General features: G+C 37.5%; 1 protein-coding gene across 2 annotated transcripts in view; it reads left to right on the top strand.

Annotated features, from left to right (window-relative positions):
• Positions 1 to 12129, top strand: part of PTPRF (protein tyrosine phosphatase receptor type F) — a 331301-nt gene that overhangs the window by 264138 nt on the left and 55034 nt on the right. The window contains exons 12-15 of one of the 2 annotated variants that reach the window (XM_070941423.1): positions 367 to 393; positions 7819 to 7936; positions 10987 to 11565; positions 12006 to 12103. In XM_070941423.1, coding sequence (XP_070797524.1) covers positions 367 to 393; positions 7819 to 7936; positions 10987 to 11565; positions 12006 to 12103 — 822 coding nt within the window. The remainder of the gene's footprint in view (positions 1 to 366; positions 394 to 7818; positions 7937 to 10986; positions 11566 to 12005; positions 12104 to 12129) is intronic. The other variant, XM_070941424.1, reaches the window with a different exon arrangement.

Below are 12129 nucleotides of genomic sequence, written 5' to 3'. Positions count from 1 at the left end.
AACACCAAGGTAGCTACCTCTGCACTAGATATAATAAATGCCTTAAGCCACCAGATATGTGGCTAGTTTGTCCTAAATTCCAGTTCATTTTGATGGAGCATGCCTAGGTATACTTAGGTTTGCAGTTGTCGTCATTCTGCACAAATTGAAAAGACAAGCTCTCTTGCTTAGCTTTGTGATGGGAATTAGACAGTTGAAAGCAAGTTAAATATCAGGTTCTAATGCGTTTTACGTTTTTAGAATATATTTGTGAAGAACTGTATATATTATTGGGATTTTGCTAGTGCCAAACCTCACGTATGAATGTGTTAATCTGCATCACCATTCCCTTATTCTATCTCCATTTTCTTTCCTCCTTCTCGTCAGTTGAGGCTTAAGGACTCTGCTGACCACGTAAGTACCATTTATTAGTGTGTTTGCTTGGATCAAAAGGTTCTGAGGATCATCTTGTGAAATCTTTAAATCTTTGTGCATAGTGCTGTCAAAATATCCCCATCAATTCTCAGATATTTTGAGGAGTTACTCCGAAGCTTCAACCAGCTACAAATCCTGAACAAATTGGCATTTAGATTGCAAATAATGCAGAAAAGCAATTGACATTTCTGTCATCTTTATTCCCTGCTTGTTGCAATGCAATTTAAGACAGATGAAGGGAGAGCAGCCCCTCTTTACTGTCCTTGCCCAACTGGTTACATGGCAAAATCAGTTCTATATAATCTTTAAACTTCATTGTTCCCAATCATGAAATATACTGTGCTCTCTCAGCTATGACCTTTGGTAGAAACACGGGCTACAATACAAAAGCAATCATATTCAAACAGTCAAATTCAATTTTTGGGAAGTAATTTTGAAATATAAATTTGAAGGAAGAAGTTTGAACATTGCCTTTGGGGACAGGGGAACTAAGAGAGAAAGAGAATGCTTAAACTAGCTGGTGTGACTTCCAATCCTTCTTAAACAGAAGGGCTATGTTAGAAGGGGTTTGCAGTGACAGCCCTATGCCTACAATCATTGGAATGGTACCTGTCTTTTCTCCCAGTCCATGTTTTTTTCTTTCTTTCCTCCCTCTTTCTACTTCACTTTCTCCAATAGCATGTAAGAGTATGTCTTTTGTGTGCACTGTGGTATTCGCTATTTCTTTGGGCGATGTTTATAGCCTGTAGTGCTATATATTTTAGTTTCCCTTTCCATGTTATTTTAATTGACGTGATTAATGTGGGTTGATTGATTCAGGTCACTGATGCAAACTTCCAGGGAAAGGGGAATCTTTTCCTATTCTAATTCCTGTCTGATTGGTATTTCTTAATTTGGGTTTCCAAATGAAAACAATGAAGAAATGCTAACAATTCTGAGAAATCAAGAAAGTGTCCTGCTCTATCCATTATAGTACAGATTTGGTGAAATTCAGTGCCTGGATATTCAATTGTACAGAGTTCTCATGTACAGAGTTAATATGTTTAAATTCTGCTTGAAAACCTTTTGATCCCTTTTAAACAGGTTGCTCCCGATAGAATTCTGTGACAGAATCTCAGTTTGGCCACAGAATAAATAAATATGTCAGAATGTTTTTGCATAGCATACTAAATCATACAACTTGTTGATTTGCAAGTGAACTCTATTTCACACAGGGACTTTACCTGCAAACAGGTGCAACTAATAGGGTATCTGGGGTTTGGTTAGCCTGCTATATGAACACAAGACTCTGGCCTTCTCCATGCAGGATAAAAAAATAGGAAAATTTGCTCTGGTTTTTGATTGCCTTCATTCTTGGGATGAATTAAAAAGGGTCTTGCATTCACACATTAACTGACTTTGATGAATCAAGCTGTAGATTGCTCATTAGCTCATGTATTCAAGGCCAAAATAAGGCTTCTGTTTAAAAAAACACATGAACTACCTCAGAAATTGTTTTCCCTAGCCACAGTCTACAAAGCCAATTCCACTCACTCAAATGCGATTAGACACTTCTTTAAAACTGTGAGTACATCAATGAGAAAGGAAAACTAGCACCCCATGCCTTTCTTTTCTATGGAGTTTGCAACTTCCTTTGGTTGTTGTTATAACCTATTTTCTCCATTTATGGGATGGGCATTTTATTGAACACCTGGGCATATAACGGCAAATGATTTAACTTGGCTGCCTCACCCACAATCTTATTGCCCATCCCAATTTTTATTTTTATTTTTTGGTAAGTTTGGTATGTGTTGCAGACTTCTGTAGGAAAACTTTCTTGCCAATTAGAACTACTGCTCTTTTTGTAATCACAGTCATATTAGCTTCCTGCCCTGCCCTGGGGTTTGATGGTGGAGTTCTTTGTTTTTTGTTTTTGCCATGTATCCAAGCAATACATTGCAACACAGAAATTTTTCCTATCACCACATGCATATAACATAGCATGCATGACCTGTTGATTTGAGGAACCTTTCTGTTAAATTTTGACTCCATTTCTAAAAATAAAAATTGTCTCCTGTAAGTGGTTCATATAGCAATTAAAATTCAATAAACAGTGATGCTGGAAAGCATTTTGTATAAATGAAAATAAGACATAGTAAAATTTAGACTTATAAACTGAAAGAAAAGCTTTGAAAGTTAAAGCAAATAAAGTGGAAAGATTGAGGTGAGAGATTAACAATTTCAGACCAAACAGATAAATTATCATACTAATTAGATGGAACCAAACTAATCTTTCCTTATTGCTACTCCGATTGTTTCTGCCTGCCCAATACTTTTGGCAGAATGACTATGCTCTAGGACCCCTCAATTAAACGTTGTTATATTGCGGTGACACAGGAACTGTACCATCTCTGTTGCTCCTTCTGGCCTCTGGGACAGCATCCTTCCAGAGATACGGATGATACCCAGGCCCCAGGAATTCCAAAAAGCCTTTAAGAATTGGCTCTGTTTCCAGGTCTGGGGTTAATGTGTCTGTGAGGCTAACCATGTCTTTATTGTTATTGTTTATTTGGGTTGTCCATTTTAACTCTGTATTTGCATTGTGTAGACTGCCCAAGGTTTAGTGGGATGGACGGCCATAATAAATTATGGTTGGTTACACAGTCAGCCAGAAGTTTAGACTGGATTTGGCATTTTTATCTACCTACCAAATCCTTCCCAAGGATCTGGGACAGGCAGATGTTTGCTGGTATTGAAGGTATCATCCCAAGATGTTTCAAGTAAAGTTGCCCTTTGCAATTGACTAGTGGTGATTTTGTCAATGCCAATGATGTTCAAGTGGTGCTCCAGATGTTTTAGGGTTGCACCCAAGGCATTTCCTATTATTATCTTTGCTTCCTTTTGCCACAGTCATTCTACTTCTGTTTGCAGGTCTTTGTTGTGTTTCTCCAGTTCTTCCTCTGCCATTCTGCTGTCTCCAGATACTGCAACATCCACTAACCAGACTTTTTTGTCTTTCTTATTGACAGTTGTTTAGTCTGGAGGGTTATGTGACAGATGCCTGTTTGTTTGAATTCTAAAGGCCCAAGGCACTTTAGCATTTTCATTTTCTATGACTTTCTCTATTTTGTGGTCCCACTAGTTCTTGCTTGCAGGCCAATGGTCTTTCTTGCAGATATTCCAATGCACCATTGTTGCTTCCTTGTCATCCTGTTTGTAATTAGCCTGTGCTCTTCTTGCAGCAACTAACTAGGTGGTCCATTATTTCTTCAGCTTTTTTGCAGAGGCGGCATTTGCGGTCTGTTGCTGTCTTTTCAGCTTTGACTTTGTATGCATTTGTTCTTCAGGCATGATCTTGTGCAGTCTTTTTCTTCAATTTTCTTGCTCTTAGCTATTGCCAGGTCTTCTTGTTATGTGATTTGCCTGCCATTTCTTTTATTGTACTGACTATGCAATACTTTATCTTTCCATGTTGCTTTTCTGTTCTTCATTTGGTCTTTCTTGTAGGCCAATTCGGTCTTGGAAAGAGACAGTAAGCCTTCATGGTATGCTAGCTTCAGTGCATCTTCTTTATTATCCTTCAAATATTCTTCCGGTGCCCTTTTTTCTTCTTCACCTGTCTCATGTACCTGCAACCTTCCACGCCTGCTTATTTTTCCTTGGTTAGTAGAATTTGTTGCTGCCTGGATGAAGGGCATGATTCATTCTCATTATATTTGGGGATTCCTATCCAGGGCTTTTAGTTTTGGTTGAGTCCAGTCCATTATTCCAGCTGTGTATCTAACAACTGAAACTGCCAAAGTGTTAATTGTTTTGATGATATTTCTGCCGCTGAGTTTGAACTTTGAGATCCTCTTCACTCTCATATTGTATTCACGTCTAATGTTATCAGTTTGAAGCCATGGTCTTCATCCAAACTCTTGATGTTATTTCCATAGGGCATCTTGCTTCCTTAGTTTTTACTACCTTTTTTTGGTTGATGAAGAGGATGGCCATATATGTCCAGTCAAAACTTACTTGCAATATCTTTACTGTTTAGTTGGTCACTGTTAAGCAGCAATTCTATTTCAAATGATGTTTTTCCACATCCATGTAAAAAAGGTGGGATAGTCTGGCAGATATTTTTGATGCTTGATAGCTATGGCCTAACTTGTTCAGTATTGTTGACAGAGGAATCAGTGCAATGACAAACAGTAGTGGTGATAGCCAGACTCTTTGAAAGGTTTCTCTCTTGATATTAACTGTGTCTTCCATTGTGCCATTGCTCTTTGCTGCTGCTGATGATTTCTACTGATGATTTCTACTTTGCTGCTGCTGATGTTTCTACTGATCCTGTTATTTTTATGCACTTGAATATCTAGCCATGTGGCAGGGAGTCAAATGCCTTCTTGTAATCAATCCAAACTACAGTTAAGTTGGTCTTCATTCTCTTACAGTTTTCCAGTACCATCTTGTCAATTAGGAACTGATCTTTTGTTCCTTAGCTGTTTGGGTAGTTTCCTTTCTACTAAGGTGGAAAGAGTTTGTTTTCAACTAGATGCTGTTGGCTGCATCAGCTATCACACTGGTTAGCAATTTGAACGCTGTTGGTAAGCAGGCAATTGGCCTCTAGTTGCTTGGTGCTATCCCTGGTTTGATTCTACAACCCAACAAGACAGACACAGACTTCAGAGGATAATTAGAACTGCAGAAAAAACAATTACTACCAACCTGCCTTCCATTGGAGACCTGTATACTGCACGAGTCAAAAAGAGGGCTGTGAAAATATTTACAGACCCCTAGCATCCTGGACATACTGTAAACTGTTTCAACTCCTACCCTCAAAACGACGTTATAGAGCACTGCACACCAGAAGAACTAGACACAAGAACATTTTTTTCCCAAACGCCATTACTCTGCTAAACAAATAATTCCCTCAACATTGTCAAACTAGTTATTAAGTCTGCATTACTATTAATCTTCTCATCATTCCTATCACTCATCTCCTCCCAATTATGACTGTATGATTGTAACCTTGTTGCTGGTATCCTTAAGATTTAAATTGACTGTTTCCCTATGACTATCATTAAGTGTTGTACCTTATGATTCTTGACGAATGTATCTTTTCTTTTATGTACACCGAGCATATGCACCAAGACAAATTCCTTGTGTGTCCAATCACAATTGGCCAATAAAGAATTCTATTCTATTCTATTCTATTCTATTCTATTCTATTCTATTCTATTCTATTCTATTCTATTCTTTTCTTGGATCTTTCATTATCACATAGGTTTTGCCAGATGTTAACCAATCTTCCATTTCATATCTTTGCAGTATGTTGTTAACTGCTTGGCAATGAGTCATTGTAGACCAATGACGTGTTTCAATCAAAAACCATGCAATTTATCTTTACTTGGTGCTGACCATTTCTTGATCTTCCTTGCTATTTTCTCTTGTACTATTTCTGCAGTTAGTACAAGTTATTTCAGTTCAGCTTCTTTATATTCTTATCCACCTCCTTTTGTCTAAGGTGCATACAAATTATATTTCTTTGGATTGTTCCATAGCTGCTCCTGGAACTGAGCTGGTTTTTCCTTTGTCAGATGTTGATTGATTTACTGCAGGCTCCATTGATGGATTGGTAGAAACCTTTCAGATTCAATTGAAATTGAAGATTCTGCAGTGTGCAAGTTGAGCATATCTGCTGATCATTTTGGCCAAAGCTGTTATTTGCTGCTTTATTATTTCCAGTGCTTCCTTAGTTTCACTTGTTTCTAGGAGATGTTTCTTGATTAGGTCTTTTTGTTTTTCAGCTTCCTTTTTTTCATCTATTCTATCTTGGTGCTCTTGTTTTCCAATCTAATCTTCCATCTTGGTGGTACACTATTTGACTTATTTTCTTCTTCGTTGATTTTGTATCCCAGGTGTTCAGTTATAATTGCAACCATGCTGTACATCAGCTGATTTATTTCTTGCAATGAGCTGGTGCTTATGTTTGATATTACAGTATTGGCATCTTTTACTGCTTGTGCAAGCTGCTTTTTTAATAAGCTTCAATCAGGCAAACTTATTCTGATGCTTTTGTGCTATTCTAGATGCTCCGTAATTCTTCATTTCAGTTCCTCCTGTTTTTTTCAGTTAGGGGTTTCTTTGTTTCTGAGAAGTTAGAGGAGAGGGTGCCTGGTTTGGAAACGAGAATGGTTTAATAGCTACGCTGGCTTCCTCTACCATCAACTCTCTCTGGTTTGTCTCTATTGTCTTAGCTACTTCTGGCAAGGCTTAGTTTCTTTGGCCTGGATAGACCTTTGCAGTTCTCCTAATTCTACTTTTCTGAGTATTTTATTTCATATTATAAATTGATGCTGATCTGCTAGCTGCTATTCTGTTATTTCTGATTCTGATGTTGTTCTTTCCAGAACTTGTGGATCCTTATTCAGATAACCTCTTTTTATTGGATTTGTAATAGCAAATCATTATTTCTTTGTTTTCAGTCTTTTTATATTTGCAATGGGTAAGAATTTTTTTCTTCCAGTAGTTCTTCAGCTGCTGGCCCTGGTTGCTCAGCCAACAGTCCTGAATCCTGTAATCCACTTGTCACCAGATGTCCAGAAACTCCAACACCTAGCATGGTCTTATTGACCCAAGTAATAACTGATCCAATATAGGTTTCTGTAAGTTATGTCTCACCATATTGTTTATGGGAGAGACACTCTTCATCTGCTTCTTCTGATGACATCTGTCCAGAATGCTTGAAGGTCTAGCATAGCTCTCACATTTCTCAGAACATGCTACCCTGTTTTCCCCAAAATAAGACATCCCCTGATAATAAACCCAATCGGGCTTTTGAGTGCATGGCAATAAGGCCAAGCGCTTATTTCAGGGTTCAAAAAAATATAAGACAGGGTCTTATTTTCGGGGAAACACGGTAGCAGCACAACCATGACAAAGTAGTGCCTCACTAAGGGATGATTGATTATTTTTATTAGCTACTCAACAGCATTTGGTTCTCCACTGGTGACGTTCAATTAAGAGATATTATTTTGTTGTTTATTGATTAAATTACACTATTCACTTATCAGACCACAAGTAACTTCTGTCATGTTGCATTATAATTGTAAAGTTCTACAAACTTCTCCAGATTTTTTCTGCTTTCTGCCCAAATTAGAGGAAAAAAGTTGAATATCTGTGTACCCGATTTGAGAAAAGAGACGTTTCTTGACCTATATTTATAATCTTTAAAAATGTGCCTTTCTGATTTGTAATTTTAACTCTGTAGTTTCAGTGAAGAGATGTATTAGCTGTGAGAATTAAAAGAGCTTGAAACCAAACACACTTTTAAACTGGTTAGAGGAAAACTCCAGAGTAGAGCTGAGAGTCAGAAATGCTCTGCTACTCATTTCCTTTTCTATTTGCTTGATATATATGATATTTTTTTTCTCCGTACAGGAAACCATCATAGGGGGCCTTTTACCAGAAACTACCTATTCTGTCAGCATCGCAGCCTATACCACTAAAGGGGATGGAGCCCGCAGCAAGGCCAGAGTGATTGCTACAACTGGAGCAGGTAAGCCATTTGTTCTACAATACGTCTTGATGGACAGGCCTACTTTACTATCTTTTTTGAGCTGCTGAATCATTGATGTAGTTGAAGTCATGGCAGAAATGTAAATCTTCAAAGAAATTGGGAATATTTGAGAGTTCTACCCCTTTAACCTGGGCTGTAGACTGTTGGTAGTAAATGGAACTAAATACAGACCTCTGTTCCCCAAGGTCCATTTCATCCTTTCTAATCTACAGGTATTAGCAACAGCAGATGTCTCAAGCAGAACCGGAACTTTTTAGCTCACATGATTAACAGTTTTTTGTAGATTTATTTGCCATGGATTGCCTTTTTTCAAAAACCCATCTATACTGGTGGCCATTACCACATTTCATGGCACGGATAGGCTCTAAATTGTCTATCTCAGGCATATAGTCATCACTTGATATTGATGTTCTTATAAACTGTTTTGTCTGTTCTGATCCTATCTATAATTCATTGAATTATCTCAACTTTAGTATACCACACAAAGAAGAAATTATATGTCCTTACAAGGTACATGGGTGGGAAACATATATTTTCATTTAGATGCCTTTTTGTGTCTGTCATTCTTAATCTTTCCTTTATCTGGATCAGGACAACAGCTTTTAATACAGATAATATGGTCAAGAATTGACAACATTGTGTTTATATACACCATGCAGCACAGATAATTTTTGCCTGATGCCATACTTCAGATACCCAAAATAAAAAAAATTTATCAACTTTTAAAAAATACTGAAATTGCCAACATCAAGCATGAATAAAATTGTATCAAATTTAGTGACTTCCTGAGACTTTTAATTAAAAAAAAATCTTTTAGTACCTGTATCAGTAACTACCCATATTAGACTCTCAATTCGCCAGTGATGCCTTAGATTGGAAACCATTGAAGTATACAATTGTAATGAATTAAATGATGTCTAGGACTCAATCATATCTTCTGAGCTGTGTTTCTGAATAATTACTTAACTCTATTGACCTGTTTGGAAATGATATTTGAAACGAAGATAAAACTACAAAAACAGAAGAGCATTGAAATTAGTTGCAGTACAGAAATTATTACCCTTGATTAAGGAAATGCTGCATTTCTTATGCCTGTTCCTTCTTCCTGCTAAATAAGCACAAACAAACAGATGATGGAAATGTACTTGGGGACACACAAAGTTCCTCAATAGAAAGCACACTAGGATTCAATTGGAACTGCCTGCTATATTCAGGATTTGTAGTTACAGTCTTATCCAAGTATATCAAATGAAACAAAGCAGAGCTTTTTAAATGACTTTCTGTAGTAGTCTCTTGTTTTGGAATGATGCCTGGTTGTTTACAGTATGCTAATCTCCGTTGGCTTCAGATTTTGCTCATTTTTTAAGACTGTAAACTAAATTTTTTAAAACAATGAATGAAAAGATTATCTACTCTGTCTTGGTATTTGCCAAATTTCAACAGACATTCTTAAAACCTTTTTCCTTGAAGAATATACTCGTTCCAGAAATGTTAATGCAATGGTAGAAAGAGAAGCCAGGTATCTGGAGAACAAATGAGATGGGGAATATCTTTGGAGCTTTGTTGTCATATAAAAAGTGTGGGTTAATCTCTTCTGATCTAATATATGCCAGGTAGTCTGACAAAATTTTAGATTAGTTCCAAGTTCTTCAAAATCATTCCATAGATACTGGAATGATTTCTCCTTGTGCCATTCTTAGTGCCGCCATCTCTTAGTTTCTTTGTCATATCAATTCTGTTCACCCTATCACCAGAGTATCCAATGAAATAAGTAAAAAGTTTGTTAAAACATTTTCCATAATCTGAATGGCTTTCACAGAGCATCATCATCATAACTTAGCTAAACCTATTCAAACCATATGTGGAATATTACTGTGCTGTTGTGATTTGTCTCTGGGTGCCACAATCCAACACAGGCTAATGCTTATTTTGGCAGTAAAAAGGGTCTCAATAGTTCTGCTGCAGTTGGATTTACACATCAATTTCACCTGATGTGGGGGAAAGAGATGTATCTATTGTGGGTGTAACTGAGATATGAAACCATCCATTTTATACAGCAGGTGTTAAGCTTTGATGGGAGCAGCCCTTAATTTGTACTGCACATACAAAATTTGGAATCAGGTTGTTGCACAGCCATCACATCAGCATTCCTAGCAGGAACCAGTTCATCAGCTTAAACACAGTGTATTTTGATTGCAAGCAGCATGCTACACTCTCTCGAGAGCTCACACAGGTGGTGAAATTATAACTGCTACTATGAAATTTCTCTGCATCAAACTAGGAGGGATTCCAAAGCCGAGTCTGGACATGTCCTCTATAACTTATACTAGTAACCAAATAACTCTGTTATAATTATACTTTTTACCTTGTTCAAACTATCCAAGATTGCATTATCTGACATTTTGAAAAATGTTGGGGTTCAAGGAATGCTTGAATAGATGCACTGAGATTTAAGACAGAGCTGGATAAGGAATCCATAGATACCGATTTTGGTTGCAATGTGGATAATTGTTAAATTTGGATATATTTATAAAGCTAAAAACCAAACCTGTATCTTCTGCATTTTAAATGATTTATCTTATAATTTGGTTTCTTCTGCATGTTGCTACATCACTTAATAACATGCTAGATTAATCGTTATTCTTCTTTTCTGGAGTTAAAGTGTCCACCATCCCATAAAATAAAGACTTGGACAAATTATTTGTTTTTATTTAAGTATGGAATACAGAAAGTAGTAAAAACTGAGCTACCCATTCAGAATTACAATGAAGAACAGCTCTTCCTAGGCTCAACCACTTCAGGGCACTTTGGAAGTTCACATGTGCCATCCTGGGTGCGCAAAATGCTTTTAACATTCTAATTCATTTAGATATGGGATCATTTATCTGCAATCTGATGCAGCATAATCTCAGAAAAATCTGTGTAGATGCTGGGATTCAGTTTGTAGTTCTGCTCTAATGCTATTTGAGTTCTTCAAGATCTTAAGTTCGCTTCCATTCATAGCCTAATATCCTGTTTTTGTTCCACAGTCCCAGGCAAACCTACTATGATGATCAGTACAACATCTATGAACACTGCCCTAATCAATTGGCTGCCACCCAAAGAGATGGTTGGAGAGCTCTTGGGCTACATGCTGCGATACAAATGTGCTGATGAAGAGAAGATGATAGTAATTCAGTTTGGAAAAGATGACGATCACTACACTGTGACCAAACTTTACAAGGGTGCCACTTACATCTTCAAATTGTCTGCAAAGAATAGGGCAGGCCCTGGGGAGGAGTTTGAGAAGGAAATAAGTACTCCAGAGGAGCCACCAAATGGCTTCCCTCAGAACCTGGAGGTGGTTGGGCTTACCACCTCCACCACTAAAGTGACATGGAATCCACCACTGCTGGCTGAGAGGAATGGAAAAATTACCAACTATACAGTTGTATACAGAGACATAAACAGCCAGCAAAACCTGACCAATGTTACTAAGGAACAAAGTATCACTCTGACCAATCTCAAATCGGATACAACTTATGACATCAAAGTTAGAGCCCACACTAGCAAGGGGGCGGGACCTCTCAGCCCCAGCATTCAATCAAGAACGATGCCAATGGAACAAGGTAGGCACCTCTTGCTGTGGTCAAATTCTGAATTCCTATGATAGAAAATGGGTAAAAAACATCCCATTTAGTCTTACCTTATCTTGTTCAGTCTTACTGTACCTTATAATAGGGGAGGGGAGGAACAGCCATGAACATTGTATTGATTGATTGATTGATTGATTGATTGAATTTCTATACCGCCCTTCTCCCGAAGGACTCAGGGCAGTGAACAGATTAAGATTTCACAACTGATGTCATGTAAACTTCAAAAAAGGAATTTCTTTCAGGAACCAGTACCCAGTAACTATTCTCTTTTGACTTTTTATGATGACGAGCCAAAGGAGGAAGTGAAAAAATCTGTGTTAGTTTAAATCTAAGATGTGGAAGGGCAGGATTGGATAACAGTTGCCTTTAGTTGTTCCCCTGACAATGTTCAAGAGAAGTCTTTTTAATTGCAGTGTTCGCAAAGAACTTCCGTGTCAGCGCAGTGATGAAAACCTCAGTGCTACTTAGTTGGGAAGTGCCTGATTCTTATAAATCGGCAGTACCATTCAAGGTAAGGTACTATCAACATCCAAGATA

Source organism: Pituophis catenifer, unplaced genomic scaffold (genome assembly GCF_029215685.1).
Source record: "Pituophis catenifer annectens isolate HBS135680 unplaced genomic scaffold, rPitCat1.0.hap2 SCAF_3, whole genome shotgun sequence".
Lineage (NCBI taxonomy): Eukaryota > Metazoa > Chordata > Lepidosauria > Squamata > Colubridae > Pituophis > Pituophis catenifer.
This window is presented reverse-complemented; position numbering and strand designations above follow the sequence as displayed.